The sequence below is a fragment of the Girardinichthys multiradiatus genome, chromosome 20 (assembly GCF_021462225.1).
Source record: "Girardinichthys multiradiatus isolate DD_20200921_A chromosome 20, DD_fGirMul_XY1, whole genome shotgun sequence".
NCBI lineage: Eukaryota > Metazoa > Chordata > Actinopteri > Cyprinodontiformes > Goodeidae > Girardinichthys > Girardinichthys multiradiatus.
Window position 1 is genome coordinate 31,106,124 of NC_061812.1, and position 26,327 is coordinate 31,132,450.

Below are 26,327 nucleotides of genomic sequence, written 5' to 3' on the forward strand. Positions count from 1 at the left end.
ACAGCTTGGTGCTACAGCAGGCAGAGTCTCCTGGCAGAAACATCTCACAACACATTAAATGTTATTTTGCAATACAACATCATTCAAGCCGCTAATAGAAATGTCGCTATAGGATATGTTAGCGGAAATTTAAATTTTGTGTTGTGCACTTCTGTGAAGTTACTTCTCTGCTCCTTTGCTGTTTGGTAAATCATCTTTTCTTATTTGATTTTCTTGTTGACTTGTGTGTATCCTCAGGAAATGGCAAGCACTTTGGCTCAGAAACACCTGCGGTCCATAATCCTAAATGTGAGTATCAAGCTCAGTAGCTTCATGTTGGAATATATACATGGTAGCAGTGAGGTTTTCCACTTGACTGAAGATCCTCTCTGTGAATAAAAGTTGGTTAGTTTTTGAAAAATCATGAGCTTCACTCAGAAAGCTGAGACCCCAAACCAGTAAATGTGATGTGGCACCGAGTCCATGAAGTGAAAAAGGATTTGCTCTGAAAATGATTTCTCTTGGCACTTGTCAGGAATGACCTGCCTGAACTGGCTGCAAATGTCATCAAATGCTGCGCTCCAGTTTCCTTGAGTTGTTCAAACTTTTCTTGGAAAAAAACTCTGCAATTCTTAACACTTCTTTAAACGAGCCTTAGTTACCTGAAAACAATAAAATGTGTGCTGTTTCCCTCCAATCCCCCATGCCACTTGGGACTTCTCATGAATAATGTGAGCACAAAGTTAAATACTGTCCTATTTTCAGAAAATTATGGAACAATTTAGCGTTTTGCCACATCAGAGTCACAAACATTAGGGTATTTTAGAGATTGGATTTAGGAGTGGATGTTGACTGGGACGTTCTTACGAATTTCAGTGGAATCAACCAACCAAAACTTTAATGATTAAACATAAAATAAAATGGTTGTCTGTTTTCAGCATTAATTAAAATAGTGTTGGCATTAAAAGTAAAGTAAGATAACACTGAAATACCATGTAAATGTAGTGCCTTCTTTTGAAAAAAAAAAAAACACAACTTAAAATGTTTCTTGTTTTCCTTTCATTTTTTTTTACATGTCAGTAACCTCAAATATGGGCAGTTCTATACAGGTGCTCACAGGGGCCAGTGCCCCTGTAGAACTGGTCCTGGCCCCTGATATGGCCTCTGTACTGAATACTAAATGACTTTCTTATGATGCTATTTGCTCTGTTCCCTTGGACCAATTTCATTTTTTACCATTACAGTTTTATTAAACTTGGAAAATATTGCCCAGCTTTTTTTTGTTTAATTCTTTTGTTCTGTGCCCCCATGAGAAAACACTGGCCCCTCACTGGCCCTCCTGGTAAATTTGGTCTAGAACTGCCTCAAATAATACAAATGTACTGCATTCATGTACTTTTTACCTGCATGACCTGCTGAGTTGGCCCTAAGTAGTTAAGCTTGTAAACTAGGTTCTTTGCTAATTTGTGGTTTAATTTTAGATTTATGTTAGTGTAAGTCATCCAATATTTTGTGTTTAACTTTTGTGGCAGCTCGGAAAGTTAAAAGCTCTTTATGGTCATTAAACTTCTGACAGTCCAGTGTAAATGAAACCCATCTCAATTATTTTCTTTTCAGAGACAGCCATGCCAAGGTTCTTCTTTAACCTTCATTATTTTTCACAGGCTTACCTATCTCTACTTATCTGCTGGCTGATTTCTCTCTGTGACAAGAAGTCCACAGCTGCTGCTACTATTTTACTGTCACTAAGTCTAGAAGAGTTGTGCCCTCTAAAAGTTATTACTTTGTTAGTTTTGCGGTAAAAAGTCCATGGTTAAAAAAATATATACTGCAACTGAGACCTCATTATCTCTCTGTTTGTGGTTGTTGTGCTGCTGGGAGGTGAATCTCCGTCCGAGTTTTAAAACGTTTCCAGCTTCTAGCAGGTTTTCTTCCATGATTGGGCTGTATTGATCTCTATCCATCTTCCCATCAACTCTAACCACCTTCCCTGTCTCTGCTCAAAAGCAGTCTCCTCAGAGCTTGATGCTGCCTTCACCAGCTTTCATGGTGGAGATGGTGTGTTCAGGGTGATTTGCAGTAAAATCTTTCCACTGCCCACAGTGCTACGCATGTCAGCTAAAAAATTCAATCTTACCAGGGCATCTTGTTCCACTTGTTTTCTGTGTTCCCTACATGGCATAATTCAATTGAGATTAAATTACACACAAGTAGTCTTTATTGGCTAATTTGCTAGGTGGCTTTGGTAAGTTAGAGTCGAGTGTATTTTGTGTTGTATTAAATAAAATAATTATCATTTTAGTTGTAAAATTCATGTCTTTGCTGGTCTATTGCATCAAACCCCAATAAAACACATTGATGTTTGTTGTTGTAACATGACAACATGTGAAAAGGTTCTTAATACTACATTGTTTTTCTTTATTAGAGGACATTATTGTTTGCAGTGTATGGAAACCTCAATGCTTTAATCAGTGGCTCTCTCTGTTTCAGCACGTCATCAGGGGAAATCGACCTATAAAAGCAGAGATGGCACATCAGCTTTATGTGCTGCAGGTGTTGACCTTTAACCTTTTGGAGGAAAGAATGATGACAAAAATGGATCCCAATGACCAGGTCGGATTTTTAAGCTAAATATTTACCATTCATACCCTTCACATCATCATAGTCTTCCTAAAATGTATTCAGGCACCACTGTATGCACGTGAGTGTAAAGAAAAACAACATGTTGGCAATCCGCTGTTGCATGTTAAAATGAAAACCATGGTTAATTAAATGGGAGGGGGTCTATGCTGTGAAGGTTTAATGGAGACATCCTATTACGAGAGTAGCACACGCTGATAAATTTGCTTTAAGTGTAATCAGTAGACCAGAAAATTAAGCTTTCCCTGTTTTTGCCAGTGCTTGCTGCAAGCCATCTGCTCAACGCTGATTGACCCATCTACTTTCTGGCTTCTTTCGTAATTTTGGTGCAATCATGGTAAATGTTTCCCTCTTTATGCTGATAAGCTGTTAACATTGTTGTTTTTTTGCCATCCTAGGCTCAGAGGGACATAATTTTTGAGCTACGTAGAATTGCCTTTGATGGAGACACTGATCCCACCGGTACAGAGAAGAGGAAAGCAATGTACACCAAGGACTACAAGATGTTAGGATTCACTGTGAGCTTGCAGTGCACATTCTATTCTTGTCAAAGGAAATATTAAACAACTATGCATAATCAGATTTAAACTGAAAAACAAAAGTGTTGTTTTCTTTTTCTCTTGCCTCATTATCTCTGCCTGAAACACAGAATCATTTAAACCCAGCCATGGACTTTACCCAGACTCCCCCTGGGATGCTGGCTCTGGATAACATGCTGTATCTGGCCAGGGTTCATCAGGATACTTACATCAGGGTCAGTGCTGGTATCAGACATGACTTTGACCTGCAAAAGGAGCTGAAAAGGCCGTACCTTAACTTGTCTTCCTAATTATGACAGATCGTCCTGGAGAACAGCAGTCGAGAGGACAAGCATGAGTGTCCCTTTGGCCGGTGTGCAATTGAACTCACTCGAATGCTATGTGAGATACTCCAGGTTGGAGAACTGCGTAAGTAGCTTTGTATACCTGCCTCTGTGTGTCGAAAATGTGAATACAAATATTAGGAAACTTATAAATACTAAATACTAATACTATAATTCCTAACTTATAAGTGGATATTAAACAATTAAAGATGAAAATTTATTCTCAATAAATGTTTTACACTGAAATAAAATAATTATTTCCTCAATAACAACCTTTAATAATGTAGAGATGCCCCATATAACAAGATCTTTAGTATTTTTCTCCAACATCTATTTGTATAAAAAACTTAATAGTAACTATGTCTAACTCAATATTTTGGAGAAATAAGCCCTGATATACTTGTTAGATTTTTAAATCATTAATTTTATTTATTGTAACTATAATAAATTGCAGTCAGCAACACGACTACAGAAGTGACATTTGAAATTGTCTTTAGCATCTTATATTAGTGATTTGTGTCATGTAAAGTGGCTAGCATTACTAAAACAGCATTTGCAGTGTGTTTTCCCTCGAAAATGTCCACCCTTCCATTATCTATGAGATTTCCAAAAGGCTGCCAATATTTGCAGATGCAACATGTGAATGAGATTAAAAGCTCAAAAGAATAAAACTGTGCAGCCTGCTGTACTCAGCCTTTCTGTTATCTCCTAAAAGTCCTGCTGTGTCTGAGAAATAGTTTCCTTCCTTCAAGCTTCTTAGACATTTCATGTTATATGTATAAACACATTGATACAGAAAATAGCTGAGTCAATATCCCTCAGTAACAACTTAACCCAATAGTGGCGTTAGCGTGACCCTTTTAGTACTTTGCCGTGGTGTGTTTATTGTCCGAAAAAAAGATCGGGTTTGTTTTTTCAGATTACTGATTAGCGCCGCTAAAGAATAAAATTTGCTGATTTTGATCACCTTAAGATTTCTTGGAACATCTCTGCTGATAAACCCTTCCTAATGCAGCAACCTTATTGCAAAACTGAACCCTTGGCAGTTTCAGGGCAAGGTCAGTGCAACAATGTGGTTTAAACCATGTGTAAACGGACTGATGACAGTTTACATGCTGATTATCAGGCAATGCCGATATTAGAGCAGTATTTGTGTGCATCCCTAGTATCTAGTTCTACTGCTGCATATGGTCAACCTACATGTTTTTACGTTGGAAATGTGTTTGTTTGTTCAGCAAACGAGGGCTGCAACGATTATCACCCCATGTTCTTCACTCATGACCGAGCGTGGGAGGAGTTTTTCTGCGTCTGCATCCAGCTGCTTAATAAAACATGGAAGGAGATGAGAGCCACAGCTGAGGACTTCAACAAGGTCTGAGATTACTGAACCCTCTCATTTCTATTCAGATGTACACGTTAATGTGCCCTTCTTTAGCCTAGCTTTCACCTTTTTATATTTAAGCTTTCTAAAGCAAACCTTGAAACATATGGTAATATTATATACACTCACAATGCGGATGGCAATCTTTCCAAACAGGACAAATGTGGTTTATTCCTGTTTATTTGTTCTGCCTACTAAGTTTAGAGGTGGGAAAATTAGCACCTTTGGCTGCCATGTACTTCAAACCACCGCCTTCCAATTATCTGGCTCTCCATTTTTTAAATGGCTTTAAACCAAAGTGTGCCTCCTCCGTGCTTTGAATAAAAAACATTAATGCATTAATGCATTATTGTTGATAGTAAACCGAAGCAGAATTAGGGATCCAAAAAGGGGAAAATATGTTCACTGACAATTAACATTAATCTCCTCCAGAACCCCACCGACACTGAGAGACTGGACAACTATTGTACTAGAAATATATTAAATGGAAATGCTTACTTTTTCCCTCAGACTCTGTAGTAAAAAGGCTCAAAAATACTGGTCAAATGGGCTTATGTAAATGGTTACGCATGTTACGCTCAAACAGCAGATGTAGTTGCCACAGTATCCTTTAAGAGTTGGTGCTCAAAAGTGGACGGTCCTGGACAACTTGAACTTCACAACCTGTGTGGTTGCCCTCTCGTAATTGGTTCCAACCCTGGCCCACAGTGACATCTGCAAGCTGCTCATGCCGAGCAATTACATGATACGACTGCTTGATCTCATGCAAACTCACAATGTGACCCCGATCAAACCTCATCAAATGCTGATAAAGCTGCCTAATTTGTCTATGAGGCATCTTCTGTGTGCAGTGACCTTCACTCACAGTTTTAATGACTGTAAAACACTCCAAAATCGGCCTCATAACACGATTCATCCCGGCACAGGCCACCACTTATGCTCATTTCAAACTTGCATTTTCATTGCAAAGATAATTATTTAAACATCTGTTGCTGGTCTGCATTTACACAAGATTGCATCTAAATTGGGCCATTGCTTTTGGGGGATTAATGTTTGGGCAGTGAGTAAAAAATTGATCATTTATTTGTATTATTTTTAAAACTGTAGAAAAATCCAGCCTATAATATGAGTACATTTATTCAGTGGGGATAAAAGTATTGTTTTTTACTAAATCACTGTTGCCACTCTTATTGGCACTATTCCTGATAAGTAAAATTTATTTATTTACCTCCTCTTAATGGTGACAACCACAAAGTGCTTTAACAGTAAACAAAGAATAAAACAAGAAAATAAAAATGAATAAAAAACATATTTAATCAATAAAATTACTGAAAAGAGTAATTTTTATTTATACTTCACATTTTTACTTTGATCAGAGGTTCTATAAACCTACATTCAATTGCTTTCTATTTCCCTGGGGTATAAATATAACATCTCAGAGGCCCATTTCCATTAGCCACTCTTCAAAATGACAGGAGAACATGCAACCATTGTAAGACAACTGTGTGTTGAGCTTCATGAGATAAAATGGTTTTAGGAAAATAACTACGTGCAATAGTTAAAAGCTTTAAAATAGTTAAAACTTCAACAAAGAAGGCTGGGTAAAGACCGAAGTTCATCTTGCCACCACACTGACTTAGGAGGATTGTCGGGGGGGCGAAAAATCTCCATCGCTTTCTGTGAGTTATCTTTGGATCATTAAGTCTCCATAACAACCATGAGGTTGTTCAGTGGTACGTTGCACTTTTCTGTGCAACGTACCACTGAACAGGACTTCTATTCATGTCAACTCATATGCTTTTCTTTTTGCTGCCTTTGACCCCGAGTCTCCCAACTTCTCATGCGCACCAATAGAGGCACACAAATGGTTCTGGTTCTTCAAAATAAATGTGCTCACACGTTCTGCTCGTCAATACCACAGAAATTAACCACATATGTTTAGTGTTTACTCCTCTGCCCGTTACCAACAGACCTTTGGCCGAGTACCGTTCTGAGGTACGGTGGTTGGAGACAACTGTTTTTAAAGGAGAATGATCCAAAACATCTGGCTAAATCAATACAGAAATGGTTCACCAGACACAAAATCAACTTTGTTCCATGGTTATCTCAGTCCCTAGACGTAAATCATCTACAACACCTGTGGGATGAGCGGAGGAACAGATAGTACCAGAGAGAATTCATATGATTTCAGTAAGAAAATGATATGATAATTGTAAGCCTCTTATTAAATAGCATTTTTCAATTCCAGTATTAAACCTATTGTCATTATGCTTCTGGTCCAGACTTGTAATGTTAGGTGAGTTTTTTAACACATGGTTATATTTGACTGAATGAGCTAAATCTGAGGGTGAGCACTGCCATTGTTCATGCTATCACACATGGCGCTACTAAGTTCAATAAAATATAAAGAAACATTTGCAATAATTTTGTATATTTTAATTATTGAACCTTAAAAATAACAATCAATTACTCAGATCGACTAAATTAGACTTAAAGAATCTAACGCTCACATAAAAAACAAGTCTAAAGAGTTCACATGCCAGCGTTAACCAAACGCTCGAGCCTTGCGTTTTTATTCCATCAGTCCTCATTGTTTAATGTGCTTGTGTAAACCCTCCTCAGGTAATGCAGGTGGTCCGGGAACAGATCACCAGGGCTCTGGCCATGAAGCCGTCCTCTATAGACCAGCTGAAGAACAAGCTGCGAGGCCTCAACTATTCCGAGATACTGCGTCTGCGGCAGTCAGAAAGGATGAGCCAGGATGACTTCCAGTCTCCGCCCATCATGTCAGTCTTAAACTTTACTGTGTAATACATTTGTTGTTCATAGTTTTTAGCAAAGCATAGCTGGTCATGTTATAGTTTTGCTTCAAATTATTTGCATTTGTTTTTTATATTTTATGCTGTGTAATAGTACAAACAGTTAGTCCACATGTTTTGTTCCTGTTCTTCATGCTGTGTTGTGCTGCAGAGAACTGCGGGAGAGAATTCAACCCGAGATCTTAGAGCTCATCAAGCAGCAACGGCTCAACCGGTTATGTGAGGGAAGCTGCTTCCGTAAACTGGGAAATCGTCGAAGGCAAGGTACTTACAGGAACACTAAAGTCATTTATCTTTTTGCAGTAGGAGAGTTGTTTTTCTTGATTAATGTTTTATTTTGTAGAAAAGTTCTGGTTCTGCCGATTATCTCTTAACCACAAAGTTCTGCACTACGGGGATTTGGAGGAGTCACCTCAGGGTGAAGTGCCGTTTGAGCTGCTAAGTGACAAGAGTACGACACACTTGTTTGTTTTTGCTAATTTGTTTTATCGTGTTAAATAAAATGATTCTTTCATAGGGCAGATCAAAGGAGAACATTCTCTAATTATTATATTTTTGTTTTCTTCAGTCCCTGTTTCAGATATCAAGTCTGTGTTAACAGGAAAGGACTGCCCTCATATGAAAGAGAAAAGTGCTCTAAAACAAAACAAGGTACTAGAATGTTCATTTATTTCTGGTCTTACATCTTTTGCTAACCCCTGACATTTGTGTATTGTTGTTGAATTTGTTTGATTGTGTCAGGAGGTGCTGGAGTTGGCCTTCTCTGTCCTCTACGATCCAGACGAAACGCTTAATTTTGTTGCACCGAACAAATATGAGGTAAGATGATTTTTGCAGGTTTTGGCTATTTGTTCAAATGTTTTGCTGCAAAGTCTCACTTATTAACAGGTGAATTAAATTCTACCATGTATTGTGTTTTAGCCTTCATCTGATGGCCTTGGTAGGATGCAGTAATGTTTGGATACTGGCTAATGTCTCCTTACCTGAACACAGTCAGGCTGATTCACTAAAGGTTTTGCATCAACAAAGTGCACATAAAACATAGTTTGTAAGTCCATCTGATTTCAGGCTTCCTACACAGTCTGGAAAGGTATGGAAAAGTCTAGAATTTGATTTCTGTATTTTCCATGCCTGGATACGTATCAAAACAGAAAATAAGAATGAAGAAAAGTATTTGTGTTCCCACGCTTCATTCTCTCTTCTCATTTTCTATAGGATAGAAACCTTCCATCTTTTTTATGTACTTTGCCTTTTTCTTACTGGAGTCTGTTTTTTCTTCTTTGTGCAACTATTTCCTTTCTTCTTTATGTTTTTTCCTTTCCTTTCCTTTCCTTTCCTTTCCTTTGCTCTCCTTTGCTTTCCTTTCCTCTGCTTTCATTTCATTTCTTCTTTTGTTGTATCCTAAAATCATTAATTCTTTCGATTTGTCTGTCCTTTATTCATTCCTTTTTTCTCTTTTCTGTTTTGGCTGCTTTAGTTATATTTATAATTTTAATATTTTGAAATGGACAGAACTGAGATCTTTAGAAAGCTGAGTCTAGAAAAGTGTAGGAACTCGGTAATTCGCAAAGCCCTTATATAGGATGATTTGCACATTTTGCCAACATGTTTACCTTCAGGTTGGCGCTACAGAGCGCTGTCTGCTAAAACCAGCCACCACAGAGACCGTTTCTTCCCCCAGGCTGTTTCTCTGATGAACACTTGACAGTCAGAGTTTCAGAACAACACAATGCATACTTGGACTGATCTCACATTATATTCCATTGTAAAGTCAATTGTGTATATATGTTCATTAAAAAATATATTCTTTATTATTGAGAGCAAAGTGTACCAGAGTCAAATTCCTTGTTTGTCTTTAGAAACTTGGCAATAAAGCTGATTCTGATTTTAATGCTGTATTATGCTTGTGTTTAGGGGAAAATCTATCCATATTTATCTAAAGGTTTGTTAGTCACAGCTTTAGGAAGAAGGATTCTATTATCAAAGAACAGCGTTATTTTAGCTGTGACATTCGCGTAGAATATGCACCAACAGCTGAGAGCTAGGAGTTCTTTCATCTTAGGAGAATAAACAGGAATCAAAGTGATTTGCTGCACCGACTCAGGTGTACTTAGGACTTCACTGTGTGCTCGAGCCAATGGCCAGAAGTTGCTCTGTTGAAGAAGACCAACATGTCCCACGAAGAGAGACACAACGCAACCACCTCATGATAAAAACCACTTAACTCACTCACAAATGACTTTCTGGACACTCTGAGGCCTTCAGAAATAGGATTTTAACATCCTATGAGCCTGGCAATGGATTTGAAGTAGTCTCAAAAGAATTTTAAACATGTCATTTCACTGTAAAAAAAAAAAAAAAAATACTGGAGGACATTCAGAACAAGCAAGTTAGGAAACCAAGCAAGTTTACCCCAAGAGCATACCACAACAGAGACCACAAACCCTAAAGGACCAACAGCAGGCTCTTGCTACTGTTGACATGTCTGTACAATGCAATGAAGCTCATACCAACCATGATACATAGAGGTGGTAGTGTCATGGTTTGGGCATTCTTTCCTGCAGCAGGACCTGGTCAGCTCCCTCTCATTGAATCCACTACGAACTTTACTGTGTATCAAAGGGGGGTTTGAAGAAAATGTGAGACCATCTTTAAAAAAAATGACAATAGAAGCAGATTTGGACCCTGCAACATGACAACGCCCCGAAAATTTCCTCAGCTAGAAAACAAATTTTATTGATATCGTTTGGAAAACAAGTTGAATTTTTGTTGTTTAAGTTCAATTAAATCACTTTCTTTTCCAGAAATACACATTTATATTAGAAATCGATATGTGAACCTTTCTTGATATAAAGCAGAATGTGTAATAGGGTGTCCTAATTTGCTCTCCTTACTGTGTGTATTATCTGGGTATAATCCCCCTCATAGAGCCACTGCGGTCAGTAAATTCAACTGTGAAGGATCCTTATTCACCAAAGCTCCTCTGTGTATATTTGTGTGTGTGCCCTCATGTGCAGTATTGCATCTGGACCGACGGGCTATGTGCGCTGCTGGGGAGAGAGATGGGCAGTGACCTGACACGCAGCGACCTAGATACTCTCATAAGTATGGAGATGAAGCTCCGCCTCCTCGACCTTGAGAACATCACAATCCCCGAAGCCCCGCCTCCAGTGCCAAAGGAGCCTAGCTCTTATAACTTCACCTACAACTACAGCTGAGTCGTGTGTGTGCTTCTGTGTGTGCTCAAATGCCATGCATGTATATGTTGATAAAAGATACGTTTACTCATCCTTTGATGAATTTAGCTGCTTACATTTCTAACAGTTGATTTTTTTTCTTCTTTCCAGAACTTTAAACAAATGTTTATGATGCAGTATGGTTGCTAGATTTAAAAACACAATGTTATAATAGCTTTACGGTGAGGTCAGAGGTTAAACTTTACTTAACAGTTGAGAACCCTGGCCGCATCTTCACTTTTCTGTTGTGCACAGAGATTAAATATGGCTGACATGGATCGAAACCTGCAGACGAGCTTTTACTTTCTTGGTAAAATGAAGGTGTTGTTGCTAAGTCAAGCCATGTTTGATAGCCATGGCAACTGGGAATGAAGGGGCTACTGTTTCAGTTTAAATCTTGCTGTGATGCTTTTCATCCCTTCATATGTACAGTAAAATGCAATCAACTCCTACATTATTGCCTCATTAATATCAAACATGTTGTACTGTAATTAGATGGCTAAGATGGACGTTTTCTCTGTAATGGTCTGTTTCTGCTATGAAATGAGATGTTCATGTGTTAGAGAACTGTCCCCAGAAATGTGTATCTCTGTTGAAGATACTCATATCCAAAGACCAGCATCCAGTCTAGTGGTGCACCCAAAACGCAAGAAATTGTAAAAGAAATGAAGTTTAAGTCCCGTGGTATGTAGTGTGGTGGTACTTAGAAAGCGTAGTATTGACTGAGGTGGTACTTGTTATAAGAAGTTTAGGAACCACTGACTCAAGGAACAGTCAGAATATGTTCTCTGAACCTTTGGTTCAGTCTCATGTCCAGCATGTTAAAATCTTAAAATGTATTGCCTTACCACTATAACTTGCCCTAGTATTATATGGAACATGTGGCATACCTGTATAATCTAGTTGTAGCAGACATAAAGATATTATAAGAGAGAATGTTATTGTCTGTGAAGTAGAGATCCATTAATCAATCGGCCAAAGATCGGAATCTGATAATTTTCCAGATTATGAAAAATCTTTTTTTTTTTCTTTCCCCTACATCAAAACTAACTTTATTGACTATATGGTTCATAAATATCACAGTGTTTTCTGTTGGATTTAAAAGTAATGTCTCACTCAAAGAACCTGCAGCTCAGTTTATGCCTTTTATGTGTTAAAGACTTTAGAATAAAAAATCTAAATCAGTCAAGATCAAAATCTACAGGTCAGACCTCAAAGAAAACTGGAAATTAGCTTTGGTCAAGAAAAACCTAATCAATTGCAGCTTTATGAAGTGGTGTTTAAAGGTGTTTTATAAACAGTTAACTAGAGTATACATAAATACACAGTATACAACTATAATATACCTCTGTAATTATGTCTTGTTAAACAACAATTTAACAGTGTTAAAAATCATTCAAATATTTTTTTCTCTTCCATGTTGTGCATATATGTGAAACAGGAAAAACCTTTTTTATGGGTAAATAATCACATGATGCCCAAGTTACACTGTCACATAAAATGGTTATTATTTCAGGTACTTAACAACTGTCTAATCACAGATGTACTAAAATGGCTACAACTACATCATGTTGGATGTAAAGTAAGTAACTTTTGAATTTGTTTTGAATATAAATGCTACATTAGGTCAGCATTATAGTAAAGTGGGACTGTGTTTTGACAGTTTAAAGCATGGTGTTTCATTGTGGGTTTGGATCATAAACACATATCTGACATTGCACAAGTGAGGGATGCTGCCTTTATTTGTTCTACCTATTTAGCAGTTGAACACATTTACTCACAATGCACAGACCAGCAGATTTAAGGAGGTTCTCTGCAATCTATTCATGGAGCTGTGCTAGGCAACACCATGCTCCAATAAAGTGCATGCAAACCCTCCAAAAACCAGATACATCTGTTACTGCTCATGCATCACATGAACACAGGATTGTGTGTTTTCAAGTGAGCGCAGTTGTTTGTTGTCACTTTCTATTTCCACATAGTATTTCCTGGCCCTGTACTTTAGGCTTGATGGCTGATGCTAAGCACTGCTACTATTTGTTAATGCACTATAGAATTATATTTTTGTAAATGACTACACATGTTTCTCATGAAATGGGGTATTGCTCTAAGAAGGGGTTCCTACACAGTCTGCTTTCCAGTGTTTCCAAGTTCTGGATCATTAAGGAGAAAAGTAAAATACGTGTTATTTCAGGCTTTTGTTTCCCTTTGCAACGTTAAAACTAAAAGAATGAATTTCCAAAAATAAATTGCTCAAAGAAGCAGAGTATTCTATTTTTACTAATAAAAGATGATCATTGCCATATTTTTAGTTCAGTTAAACATCTGATGAGCCTAGCTAATTTGCTAAAAGTTGCACATTAAATGTAGGTGGTTTTTCCAGTTTACCCTGAATTGAAACATCCAAGAACATCTAAGAACACTTTAATGTTTGGATTGCATCCCTAAACTCAATATGTTATCCATTCTTTGGGTATGGCCTCTACAGAATATATTCAGTAAATGTTTGTAGGTGAAAACGTAGTGAGATGTCTGGAGATTGAAGTCTGTAAAAGGAGAGTTTTAAAATTGGAAATGTGAAGGGACCCTGTCTATGAGTGTTTTTGCATTCAGTTTGTGAGTTCAACATGCTCATTATACACGGAACCAAATGCATTATATTGTTTAGTAAGGACGCCATTCCCAGAATCTACTGTAACTATGATGTCAGGTTGTACTGAAAACCTATGTAACTGTTGATGCTAATGTAACAGAGGGAACATTGTGTATAAGATTTGCTTTTTCCAAGTTTGGTTTTAATCTGATATTGGAAATTCAAGTAGTTAAAAAAATAAGTTCAGTTCATATCAGTGTAGGCCGAGGAAAACACTATCAAACTTAGAAAGTACATTTTCATCAGTTGAATATGCACTGTGTAAAAGATGCAGTTCCCTCCCGGCCTTTATGTTTACCAAATGTTTTTTTTTATTTTTATTGTAGTGAATTAGTGAAAAAAGCTGACCTGGTCTTTCTTTTGTTCATCCTGTCTAAAGCATAGTACTCTGAGCTCTAAGAGTCACCTTACCACCCATAATCAAACCAGTAACTAAACTAGGTGACTATGTTCTTACATCAACTACTGTTGCAACAAATAATCGTAATATTTTACATAACTGGGTAACTCTTGCCTTGAATGAACAAGGATTTGAAGTTTTTAGATCTGGTACTCTTTTACATGACTTACAAAAATGTATTTACACTATGTAGTTCTACTAAAGAATGACAGAGTTGTATACATATTTGAATATGGTATACATATATATAATTTTATGTATATACAGTAATGTCTTGCCTTATTGAAGAATTGTATTATGTTTTGCGTGAATAAAGAAGTCCTAACTAATGCTTTATGTTTTGATTCTTAACACTGAATTACATTACCTTGCAAAAGTATTGATCTTTGGTTTTCACATGTTGTCATCTTACAAACAAACACAACCTCCAACGTAATGTCCTAGTGTTGGTCTATGTGATAGACCAACACTAAGTAATGCATAATTATGAAGTGTTTTACAACTAAAACAAACTGCCTTCAGATGCTACCTAATTAGTAAATTGTATACTTTCTTTTGTCATTTAAATGTTGTATATTTTTTTTTATCTTGGCATAGAGCTATCTAGAGAGTTTAATATCCAGCTTTGATATGATGAACATTCAATGCCTTTGGAAAAATTACAACGTCCAGCCCCTAAATTTGGCCTCTCAATTACATTCCTCCTCCAGCAGGGGACATACTGTGTCTTGTGGCATCAGATGTCTAAACGTCATTAGTATTCTTATTGGTTTGGGAAAGAAACTAAGCCTTGTGGAAATGATTTATAAATATTTTTTTTAAATCTCAAAGCCTGTCAAATGAGGATTTTCAATACATTAAAACTCTTTTTGATGAAACAAAATATATAAGTAGATGCAAAGTATGTAATTTATGAAGCTCAAAAGGGGTCACTTTTAAATCACTTTTATTTTAAAACAGAGTGTGGGATGTTGCATCAGGGATGAGCTCACCATATGCAAGATGGACATCTCAGTCCAAGAACAAAGCAAAAGTGCTGTGTACATGAATCAATTTGACTGTCCATACAAGCAGAAAGTTCCTTCAGTGCCCGTCGTAACGCAGATTTATCAGCTTTGAGAGAGTATGCTCGAGTCAGTGGAAACATGTTGACTATAAACAGGACAAAACCCCGAAGGTCTGAGCAGCTCTCTTCTGTAAATATCCGTTCCTGAAATGTATGAAGCTCTTTTTAGTTTCAGTCCACTGGTCATTGGCAACTCGGGCTCAGTTGTTTCCCTTGTGTTAAGCAGGAGTATAATTGTCCAGTTTTATTTTCCTGGCACGGGGAGATAAGCAATCTTTACAGCACATCTCAACACAGAAACAAAGTCAATATATACTTTATGCTTATATAAAATAAATACAAATCTCTTGTTGCGCCATAACCTCTGTTTCCTTCATTTGTGTGAGTGCTAAAGTGTATATTTCATGTTCCATGTTATGGATGTGTGCCGGTTTATCTTGTCTGCATCAGAATGGGTATAATTATCTCAAATTATATAATATGATTCCAGCTTCTCTTTCAGGTCTGTTTGATCTTCATTACTCTCTTTTGTTTTCTGACCGATGATTACAGTCTGGGGACCCTTAATATCCACACAGAGGGCATTGTGATGCTTCCCTGCTCCTTCACCAGGTTCGGTGTCCCAGCCCTGCACCGCTAGCAGCAGTATATAGCCAAGAAGCAGTAGTGTGACCGCTATGGAGGTCAGCTCTGGGTTGAGCTGCAGACCGGGCTGGGTCTCTGGCACATCCTTGGTCCTGAACGACACGCACTGAGGCTTTTTGCTCTCCCCTGACCCTTGGTTGGCATGCTTGCCATCTTCACTGATTCCTTGATGTAAACACACTATGTAAAATGTCTCTGCCTGCAGGTGAGTCAGGTTGAAGCTCTGCGTGCCAGCAAGAATCCGTGTGGTGAACGTTGGTGTGTGGGAGTTGGAGTGCAGGGCCTGCCAGGATAGGCGAGTGGAGGGGAGGTTTTGTCTGTACTGCCAGGACAAGATAGCATAGTGTTCTCCAACCTCGTTCAACTCCAACCTTGCATCTATTCTGATGGCTTGAAATTTCTTCGGTTTAGTCACCACCCCCCTCTTTCTATTTTTCCCTCTGGCATGTACTCCTACCGTAACACTGCGTGTATCTGCTCCTAATGCATTCTCAGCCACACAGGTATACAAACCTCCCTCTCTGGGGGTGATCCTGCTAATCTCTAGAGTTCCCTCAGGCAGTAGCTGGTAGTGTTTGAAGAACTGGCAAACAGAATCATTTTGAGCTTTTGAGTGCTGGAAACTGAGGGCAGATGTGTGGTTAAAGCCATTAGAAGTTGTGTTTCTACAGATAGCAAAAGCTGAAAAACTTTCTGATGTACTGTTTGCTGAAGGGCCGAGTCTCAGGCCAGAAGGGGTCACCCAGTACAGTTCAGGAAGTGGCTCTGCAAGTGCTCGGCAGTGCAAAACCAGTTTCCCCCCTTCTTGAACACCAACATATGAGGGAAGGGAACTGGCAGGAATAGTTGGGAGGCAGGATGCAGACATCTCTCCAGAAGAGACCTCTCTTACTCTGCGTGCTCTCAGTTCTGGGGGTTCAAAGCACAAGGTTGCCTCGGGTTGGATGAAGCGTACTACCCGGGCTGCTTGGGTCTTCATTTGCATGTCCCTTTCAATTCGAGGATGAGAGGTGTCCCTGGCGGCCCAGTGGAACAGGCAGTCACATCGCAGTGGGTTGGAGTGTAGGCTGACCTCCTGAAGACTTGGCAGGGAGAGCATGATGTTCTGGTGCAGAGCACTTAGAGAATTAGAGTTTAACATAAGACTCTCCAGTCTGCTCAGCCTGACAAAAGCCTGAGGATGAACATAGGACAAACGTGGGTTATTGGTGATCTCAAGCTTGGTAAGCTCTGGCAAGTTTTCCAGGGAGGCTTTATCTATTGACACAAGCTCTTCCATGTTGTTCAGACCGAGCTCTTTTAGATTCACCATGTCTTTAAAGTCCCCTGTCTCGATCAGTTTGATGTGGTTCTTGTTGAGGTCGAGGAACTTGAGACCTGGCACCCTTTTCAGAGCTTGTCTTGGTACCTTAGTAAGATGGTTCTCATAGAAGGAAAGGCTTTCTAGTTCATCAAGACCTTCAAGTGCTTTTTCAGCCAAACCTCTCAGACCCATATCACCAAGTACAAGGCTTCGTAGGGATGTTAGGGCCACAAAGCCCCTCTCAGGCAGAGCCTCCACAGGGTTTCCCCCAAGCATGAGAACCTCAAGCTGTGGCAATGCTCTGAACCACAGAGGGTCAATCGTCGTGAGTCTGTTGTTATTGATGTGAAGACGGCGAAGGGAGTTAAGGCCATTGAAGGCTCCAGGTGCAACTGAATGGAGGTTATTATGGCTGAGAAAGAGTTCTTGTAAAGCTGACAGTGATGAGAAGGAGGCTTCTGGGAGGTGACTGAAATGATTTTCCTCGAGGTGTAGCGACAGCAGAGAAGGCAGGGGGGAGCTCTGGGTTATCATCCTAACACGACTGAAGCGGTTTTGCGAAAGGTCCAAGTCCGTGAGGTTGGAGAGCCCATGTAGCACTGCAGTGTCCAGCACTGACAGCAGGTTACTCTGCAGGCGAAGGGTATGGGTGTTCAGTGGTAAAGGCAAGGGGAGATTCGTCAGCAACAGATTGTTACAGTCCACTGTGGGGGCTTCATGGTAGATTGAATCTGGGGAGAACCATGGCTTGATCTGACACACACACCTCACTGGACATGGAACATACCACGGCAGTGCTGGTGGCAGGGAGCCCACAACAATGGGCACGCACATACCGCTAAACACAAACAAGAGACAATTTGACTGCAGGAGAGCTAAAGCTGGCCTCATAATCCTCCCAGGAGGTGATTCATACAAAGTAAGGAAGACTTTGTTATGGAGATGAAGGATGAATCATTTGGACAGGAGATGTGTGAGCAAACTGTAACTCTAAGGCAGATTGTTTGGTTTCACCACTCAGCATAACATTTAGAGTTAGTGGTTTTGAATACGTTTGAGAAATGTAAATGTAGATCTACTAATTAACACAATTCTTCTGCACAATGTGTGACTTTGCAGTGGCAACGGCTGTCGGCTGATGGTGTTCGTTGTCAGAAGGTCAGTCTCAGGTGCTGGCTGCAGGTGGATGACTCATTCCTTGGGTCACTGTTTTCAGAAACACAAGATCAGAAAGATATTCAATAAGAGACCATTTCTATATGGAAGTACTGTTCTGAGAAGTATTTGCCTACTTCAGATTATCAAACAAATTGCCTCACCAGTAGACTCAATAACAACATGAAGCAGATTAAAAGATTTCAAAAAGCAGCACATGCTAAAGAAATTTAAAACAGATGAGAAACAGTCATTGACATGTATCAATCTGCATGGTTACAATGCCAGTGTTAAAGCTTTGGGACTGCAGAGAAACACAGTGAGAGTCATAATCTATAAGTGGAGAAAACATGGAGCAGTGGTAAAACTTTCCAGGAGTGGTTGGCCTATTAAAATTATTCCAAGAGTGCATCTACGACTCATCTTGGAGGAGACAAAAAAAAAAAAAAAAACAGAAAAAAGTCCAAAGCACTGCAGACCTCACTTGCTTTATTTTAAGTCTGTGTTCATGTTTCAACATTAAGAAAGAGACTTGGCAAAAATTTTATCCATGGGAGAGTTCCAAGGTCAAAACCACTGCAGACCAAAATGACTTGTCTCACATTTGCCAAAAAACAAACAAACATATTGATGACTTTGGGAACCTATTCGGTTAACTGACAAGACAAAAGTGAAAATGTTTGCAATGTATGTGTGTGCCATGTTTGTTTGGTTTAGTTTTGACTTTAATAGGGAAAACAGTGTTGTGCTCTGGGACTGCTTTGCTGCTTTGGGACCCAAAATACTAGCTCTAATTGATGGAACCATGAATTCTGCTCTCCACTAGAATATCCTGCCCACCTATCAGCAGCACGACAATGTAAAAGTTATAGGTTTTGTATGGCCTAATCAAAGTCTGGACTTAAATCTGACTGAGAAGGTGTAGTGTTACAGAAAGGCCATTTTTGATTATAAAGAGTCATTGTGGCAGAATTAAACAATTTCACAAGGAAGAGTGGGCCAAAAATCCATCACACAGATGTAAAAGACTCACCGCCAGTTCTTATCTAGATGGCAGTTTTTGCTGCCAAGGGTGGCACAAGCAATTATTAGTTTAATGGGGCAATAACTTTTCCATATTCTGCCAACTTGGCTTGGATATCTTTTCCCTCAACAAACAAAATCAACATTTCAAAACTGCTATTTTGTATTTGCTTAGGTTATCCTTTTCTGATGTTTAAAGTTGTTTGATGATCTGAAACATTTGAACACACAAAAAAACAAAAACACAGGAAATCTGTAAATTATAATGCTCTGTAAATTATATTCTAACATCATCGTTTCCAAAGCCTTTAGATAACATTTGGATGCTAGAACATTTTGCTATAACAATGTTGCAGCATTTTGCTAATGAGTTTTTGAAAGCACAACTCATAAATACACACATTCTCTGCAACTCAGAACAGAAAAACGACAGAAACACACAATCAAGAATATTGGGTGTCCAAAAATAGGTTTCTCCCTTCAAAGTCCATTTAGGCAGAGGCAGAATAATAGCACATAAATGGCGACGATTGTGAAAGCTAAGCGACTGTGATTTAAAAAAAAAATGGTGTTGAAGTAAGGACACATACATTTATGTTCTGCTCCAATCTTTGCTGTTATTTTCCACCAGGAGTTATGTAATCATGCAACATAGTCATCAATATTTCAATATTTCACATGACATGGTCAGAGTGTAATGTTATGAAACATTAAAATTGGACCCCAAGAATCTTTCATGTCACCAATCCTCTGTATTTAAGACTCTAATGGGGACATTAGAGTTTTAAATACTCTAATAGGGTGAGTAGTTGCTGCTGAAACAAGCAAACACACACACACACACACACACACACACACACACACACACACACACACACACACACACACACACACACACACACACATAACTAGAGTTACATCAGCTTTTGGCAGGCTTTCATGTCAGGAGCAACTTAGTATTCATAATACAGAATTATCATTCTAACAGATCATAGATGTTTGGCAGCAATCAAAGTAGCCCCGTAATTGACTCACTTAGTTAAAAAAAATCAATGTGCCTTTCTCAACCTTATCTCAACACCAGATTTTAATAGGAGAAACCCAAACAATGTGTGGCATAATCTAGACTATTACTATTCAAAAAAGTTATATGATTGTTTTTTCATGAGACTTAAAGTGCTGGCTTTTTTCAAATTTTTATATGTATATATCATCGCAAAGGCTTATCCTTGTTGTTTTGGTCAAATTAAACTTATGCAAAACCAACTGTTGGTCCAAATCGCACACATGACTAGAATAAGACAAATAATTATCTGCATCAAGAGATATGGAAAACATCATACCTTTTCAATAACGTAGGAGCACTGCAGATTTGGATGATCTTGCCTCAGCTGTTGTACAAACTCAGGGCATTATATTAGTATGCAGATGTATGTAAAAGCCACCTGGATTGGTATTCATGAAATTTAAAGAAGTGAGAACAAGAAGATCCTGTCATAATGTTTTGAGGACCTAAACCTAAAGTTACCTGAAACAATGAGGTAAAGCCCTTGGCTTTGGTGATGGAGGGCTCAAACACCGTTTCTGTGTCAACGTAGAAGAAAACTGATTCTTGATCTGTTCAGAGACGTCACATTTTTGACAATTTATTCAGTTTTATCAATGGATATGATGTCCAGGTCATTTTAGGAAGAGACCTTATAAAGATACAAGCTTTATACAACCATGTAAGCTTTATACAAGCTTACAAAATTATACAATTTTGTAAGCTTGCGAGCCTGCTTGTATAGAGCAGTGGTACATATCTGAGCTAACTCAAAGAGGTAGTGGAAGTAGCAGAGGCTACCACCTCCCATCAGCCAATACAACAATTGGTTACCATGGAGACTGACTATGAACTGGTGGATGGACATTATCGCTGACCATGGAGTTGCACTGACTTTTTTGGCAAGTCCTCCTGCTGCCCGGTGTCAGCCAATTGCTGCTTTCCCCTCCCAGGTACTGTTTAAACTCCCACGTCTGAAGATACTACTTAATAGGTAACAGAAACACAATTTCAATTTATTGTATACTTTTGTATAGCCTTCCCAGAATAGTTGAGTACATTTTGGGATCTTATGTTTAACTTTCGTTTCCTATTACCTGCTTACATTACATGGAAACAAATATTCCCACCTTAGTCTCTTTTACAGCCATGTGTACATTTGTAAACTACCAAGCATGTTTTGCAAAACAGACTTTTCCCCCTGGGTTTTCACCTCCCATCTACAAGCAGCATTAGTTTTTAGTAAAAACAAAATATGGGAACTTTTGGAAAATGAGATTGCCACGCTACAGAGTGGCTATGTTCAAAAACATGTTATTTGTATGTTTTGTATGTATTTTGGATGGATATTCAGAGAAAAGATAAAGGCCAAATTTGTACATGACTACTTTCCTTCCTGTGCTAGAAACCAGAACAACAGCGAAGTCCATCATCCTTGCTTTGTTCTGACTTGGCTTCCATTAAACCTTAACTGTTGTCTTAATGACTAAGAGGAAATGGGCTGACAGTGTCAAAGAAAACATGAGCCACAATTGCACTGGGAGAATCTGTAACCTAACAAGGCTTTAGCCACACTTCTTAGCAGTCTTCTTGTTTTGAATTTTAACTCTATAAAATTCAATGCTATCGCCACTTGCTGGCATAGCATAGGCATTGCAGGATTTTCTGATGGGAATGATTCTGATAAATACATTTTGGAATATGTGTGCAGACAAAATCTCAAGTGGTTTAGTTAGACACTCAGTTTAAATTTCGAGGTGTGTTTTGTTTAAATTACTTGATATCAAGACAGATGTTCAGAAACAGACAATATTGCCCCACAAAACATCTACTCTTGAAAAGAAGAATCACATAATGATATAAATACGTGACGTAAATTATACAGTAAAATTTAATGGGTAGTCAGGGGGCATATTTTTTGTCTGGAAGATGCAAAGGATTACCACTCCACTTTATAAAATCAGATTTTTGTGCAGTTGCCTGAATTAAACTGAATTAATTTTAAAAGCCTCTTCACCTGCCCAGAACATTTGTACAGTCCTGAACATCAAGCTGCAAAAGGACATGTGCTGCATAAATATCCATTTGCATTGCAATAAAAGCCATCCATTCAATTTCTGTAATTAGGTTTTGTAAGTATTTAATTACCTCTCCTGACATTTCCAAATTTAGCTCATCCTATCAATTGGTGTGCAGAAACTCTGCATATGTGCAGTTTTTACGTGATGGAAGGAAATATAGAAATGTTAAAGCTTTGGTGTTTAGGTGTTTGCTGGTGGTTGAGAAAAAGTGAGGAGAATCTTTCTTTTAAAGTACAAAGTGTTTTAAAGATATTCTTTCAGTATGAGAGGTGTTCAAAAAATAATATAATTTAGCCAGCAAAAGGTGGGAGTTGTTTTAAGTGCTGTGTATAAGTCAGTTTGTGTGAGCTGTAACAGTAAAAATGAGCAATTTCATCCTCCTAGGATTCATCATACCCCTTCATCATCCATTTGCTTTAATCTCAGCTCATTCATCCTTTTACATGCAACCTGCTCAGTAATGGATTCATCATTTAATTTTGATCTGCTTTGCTTAAATCGCTTGTCCTGGAAAGCTCATAGCATTTACGGCCATTTCAGAAATGCCGAATCATGTGCTGTTAAGTGCCAGTAAAGTGTTTGAATTTTTCACAAAAGTAGAGTAAAATAGATGTGTATGTCTCAGTGGCTACCTTCATTACACTGTGCAATCTTTTTTAAGCTTAGATAAATGCAGTATATTTCTGCCCATTCGTACTCTGCAGACTCCATATTTCTGTAGAAACTTCACATGAAGCTTTACAAAAACCCAGCGATTTTCTGCAACAGGACTTTGCTCATTTAAAGAAAAATTATCAAAAGAAAGCTCAAATGACCATTTAGGGAATGTTGCTTTAAGGGTTGAGCTTAACTGAAAAAGTAATTAAATGTGACTCAGTGGCGTCTCCATAAAGTTTTTGCAATGGGAGCTCAACTGGGAGCTAATAATGATCTTGGGGTGCCATACCAGAACAATAAGACATTTTCAGGAATTCTATTTAGGTATCTCAGTACAATGGATGGGGGCCAGGAGGATATCTTCCTAAAAGTGGGACTATAAATGAAAACAAAGTATATTAACCTAAAATAAATAAATTCATGCCTAAAAATAGAAGCACATAAGACAATAAAGCCTTTCTACAGGGGTAAAAAAGTGTGACAGTCTGCTATATGCAATTAAATTAATTTAACCATTTCATGGGACAACATGAAACTTTTCCGCCATCACATTCCTGTAAGCTGTCTCTGCTGCAGAAGCAGGCTTGTGGCCATGAGATGTGCTCATTTCTGCAGATTTCTTAGAAGCAGACCACTTGCAGCCTCTCTCTGGTGCCACAAAATGTTATTTAACTAAGCAGAACTCTCCAGGACCTGTAGGCAGACCACAGTTCTGTGAGTTCAGGCTTAAGGAAAGGGGGCTCTAGGAATTGATCTCATCTGTTCAATGAACAGCTGAATCTAAAGGCAGCCTATAGGATACCTTTTAGCTCAAACTCACTTCTGATGCTTCATCTGTCATCTCCTTCATCTGCCCCCACTTCTGTAAAAGACCAAGAAATAACCTGAACCTTAGCCCAGGGCTCTCCAACCTGTGGCTCCAGGGCCGCATGTGTCTCAGCAGGCTCTCCACAGTGGCTCCTGATAACGTTAGCCCAAAATATAAAGGTAATTAAAAGGCTAGATTTAGCAGTTTTTCCTGTATCGTGTATTATCATGTATTTTATGTATTATGCAGTATCTGCAAATAAACATTTCACAGTAAAATGACACTGTTAGTGCAATTAATGTGTTTTTTATTTGTTTATTTGTCTTTACATTCCAAACTATGCAATTTTTTTTAATCAAAGAATATGTACCCAATCTTTTTGCAAAAGTTAGAATTTTTTTCAAAAAGAGATAATAAAAATCCAACTGTGATTATTTATTTTACCAATAAAACAAACACATTTTCTGGAATCTTTATTTTTAAAAATGGATGAGCAAAAATATTCTTCTAGAGTCATGTGGCTTTTATGGCTTTAGAAAGCCTCTTTGGGTTGTAATGCTTTTGACCACAGCTTTAACTTGAGTCAACAGTGTATTTGTTCCCTGTAGAGGAAAGCCAAAGGTTTTATGCCCAAGAGCTGTGGCCAAACACTTAGTTATGACCTGAGCTGCTTTGTACTTCACTGCCAAATACCCCTGTGTTTGCTAGGGTCATGGCTCAAAAATGATGATGATTATTATTATTATTATTACTTTTCATGGTTTATATTGTTTTTGAGTTTATTTTTAGCTAGTTGTGACAATACCTTACTCATACATCCAAATGTATAGTATTCCTTACAACATATCTACTCACAAAGGCAAACTCTTAGGGACCAATTTGTGAAAATATTTGTGTGATTGTCAAAGATGATGTAAAAATAAAGAAGCAAACAGAACTCGTAAACATCCGCTTTAAAAAGCAGATAAAGGGAGGTGTTTATTGGACATGTTAAACTAGAAAGGTAACCCCTAAAGAGACCTATTGCCTTCTGTCTTTTCCCACTCAGCTCTACCTTAAGATCAGTAGTGGGATAATTCGATGATAATCCGTTGCAATCTCCAAGTTCTAACCGAAAACTCCGAAGAAAACAGTGGGCTGAACCTACATGGGAACTATGATGGGGAGAACATAAAACAAAGTAATTTCTGATTAGTCACATTTGCACTCTATGCAATTCAGGATAAAGTCAGAGGCAAGCAGAGAGAAAATGGTTTAAAGTAGAGCTGCATGCAGGAAATGTTCCTGAGCAGTTCGTTTATGTGGGCTCTACAGCTCCAGCACAGAGCCTGAGCAACAGGACAGAATGGAGAGCAAGAATGAGGGATGGTATAACAGAGATAAAGGTGCTGGACGCAGACTGAAATAAAAAAGAAGAAGAGAGAACGATGCGTTGCTCTGGAGCTGAATTTGTTCCAACATGCACACAGACATCCTCAACACAAACATTTATTTTCCTACAAGCCTCTCCATTTCACTCATGCACACACTCACACCTGCTGTCCTCACCTTTAAGTGGATGCGCATACATTCAGTGCTGCATATGTGCATGTCTCTACGTGTGCTAGGATGTTCTCCTAGCACAAACATATCAACATGTTTCCAGCCTCTTACCTCAACAGAAGCATTGACTACATTTCTCGCTGTAGCTTCTTCTTTCTCCATTTGTTCTCTGTATTGTCTCTTTGGATGCTTCATTCGGAAAGGCACCTCTTCTCCTCTGCCTCTCCCCTCTCTCTGTCTCTGTCTGTTGTTTGTTTATCTGATAAGATTTCTGAAATATCACTTTCCTGGCTCTCCCTCTCCGTCTCTGGAGCAGAGGAGAAAATTGGCACAGACTGAATCTCTCTCTCCCTCTATCCCTCCAGCTACAGAGGAGATGAGGTGTGTTCTGCAGCAGCGTTTCTCATCTCTCCTTCTCTCTCTCTTTCTCTCTTCCTGCCTGCCTCAGTCTCGGCCTCTTTCTATTTTCCAATTTCACAAGCCAATAGAAAACCTCTTGTTTTTATAACAACATGCTGTTTTTTTTTCTGTTTTTTTTGCTGGATGAAATGTTTGTTTGGGGTCTTTCAATAGCATTGTGAATGCACACTGAACACCAAGCCACAGTGCTGGGTCATGCATACACACATTGGGAAAACCAGGAGACATATTATAACTTATGTGCAGCAATTATAACATATAGGTAAATCTTAATAAATTAGAAAATAACCCAAAAGCTATTTTTTTCAAAAAATCTAATGTATTTCGATCATTTTTTGTCCTATTTGTGATGATTAGATTTAAGAACTTTCAACTGTTAAAAACCCAAAGATTTGTGTATTACACAAATCGAATAAAAAAGAATTTTAATACAGCATTGTTATGTTTGACCATGTCATATTAATGGAAAGTTCGTTGGAAGGAAAATGTGGTTGAAAAAGGTGCAACAAAATATCAAGTGGAATCTGGGATTAGTGGAGCTTCATAAGTAGGAAGCAAAGCCAGTTGAATAATTTGGGAGAGGTTCACAACATAACTTTGGCTAGAGTCAGA

At 38.4% G+C, this 26,327-nt stretch overlaps 2 protein-coding genes across 6 annotated transcripts in view; one reads left to right on the plus strand and one right to left on the minus strand.

Moving 5' to 3' along the window:
• Positions 1-14,301, plus strand: part of elmo2 (engulfment and cell motility 2) — a 43,938-nt gene extending 29,637 nt beyond the window's left edge. For all 5 annotated transcript variants that reach the window (XM_047347723.1, XM_047347726.1, XM_047347725.1 and 2 more), the window contains 12 exons: positions 238-288; positions 2,470-2,592; positions 3,018-3,137; positions 3,269-3,373; positions 3,458-3,566; positions 4,717-4,853; positions 7,485-7,648; positions 7,833-7,945; positions 8,025-8,132; positions 8,250-8,332; positions 8,423-8,500; positions 10,699-14,301. In XM_047347723.1, coding sequence (XP_047203679.1) covers positions 238-288; positions 2,470-2,592; positions 3,018-3,137; positions 3,269-3,373; positions 3,458-3,566; positions 4,717-4,853; positions 7,485-7,648; positions 7,833-7,945; positions 8,025-8,132; positions 8,250-8,332; positions 8,423-8,500; positions 10,699-10,899 — 1,392 coding nt within the window. In that variant the 3' untranslated portion in view covers positions 10,900-14,301. The remainder of the gene's footprint in view (positions 1-237; positions 289-2,469; positions 2,593-3,017; positions 3,138-3,268; positions 3,374-3,457; positions 3,567-4,716; positions 4,854-7,484; positions 7,649-7,832; positions 7,946-8,024; positions 8,133-8,249; positions 8,333-8,422; positions 8,501-10,698) is intronic.
• Positions 14,302-14,899: 598 nt separating this feature from the next.
• On the minus strand, positions 14,900-25,687 carry lrrn2 (leucine rich repeat neuronal 2). The gene is made up of 2 exons (XM_047346452.1): positions 25,407-25,687; positions 14,900-18,190 (listed from the first exon to the last, which is right to left on the minus strand). Exon 2 carries the CDS (start codon positions 17,873-17,875, stop codon positions 15,503-15,505), a length of 2,373 nt encoding a protein of 790 aa, XP_047202408.1. The 5' UTR covers positions 17,876-18,190; positions 25,407-25,687; the 3' UTR covers positions 14,900-15,502.
• Positions 25,688-26,327: the final 640 nt, after the last annotated feature.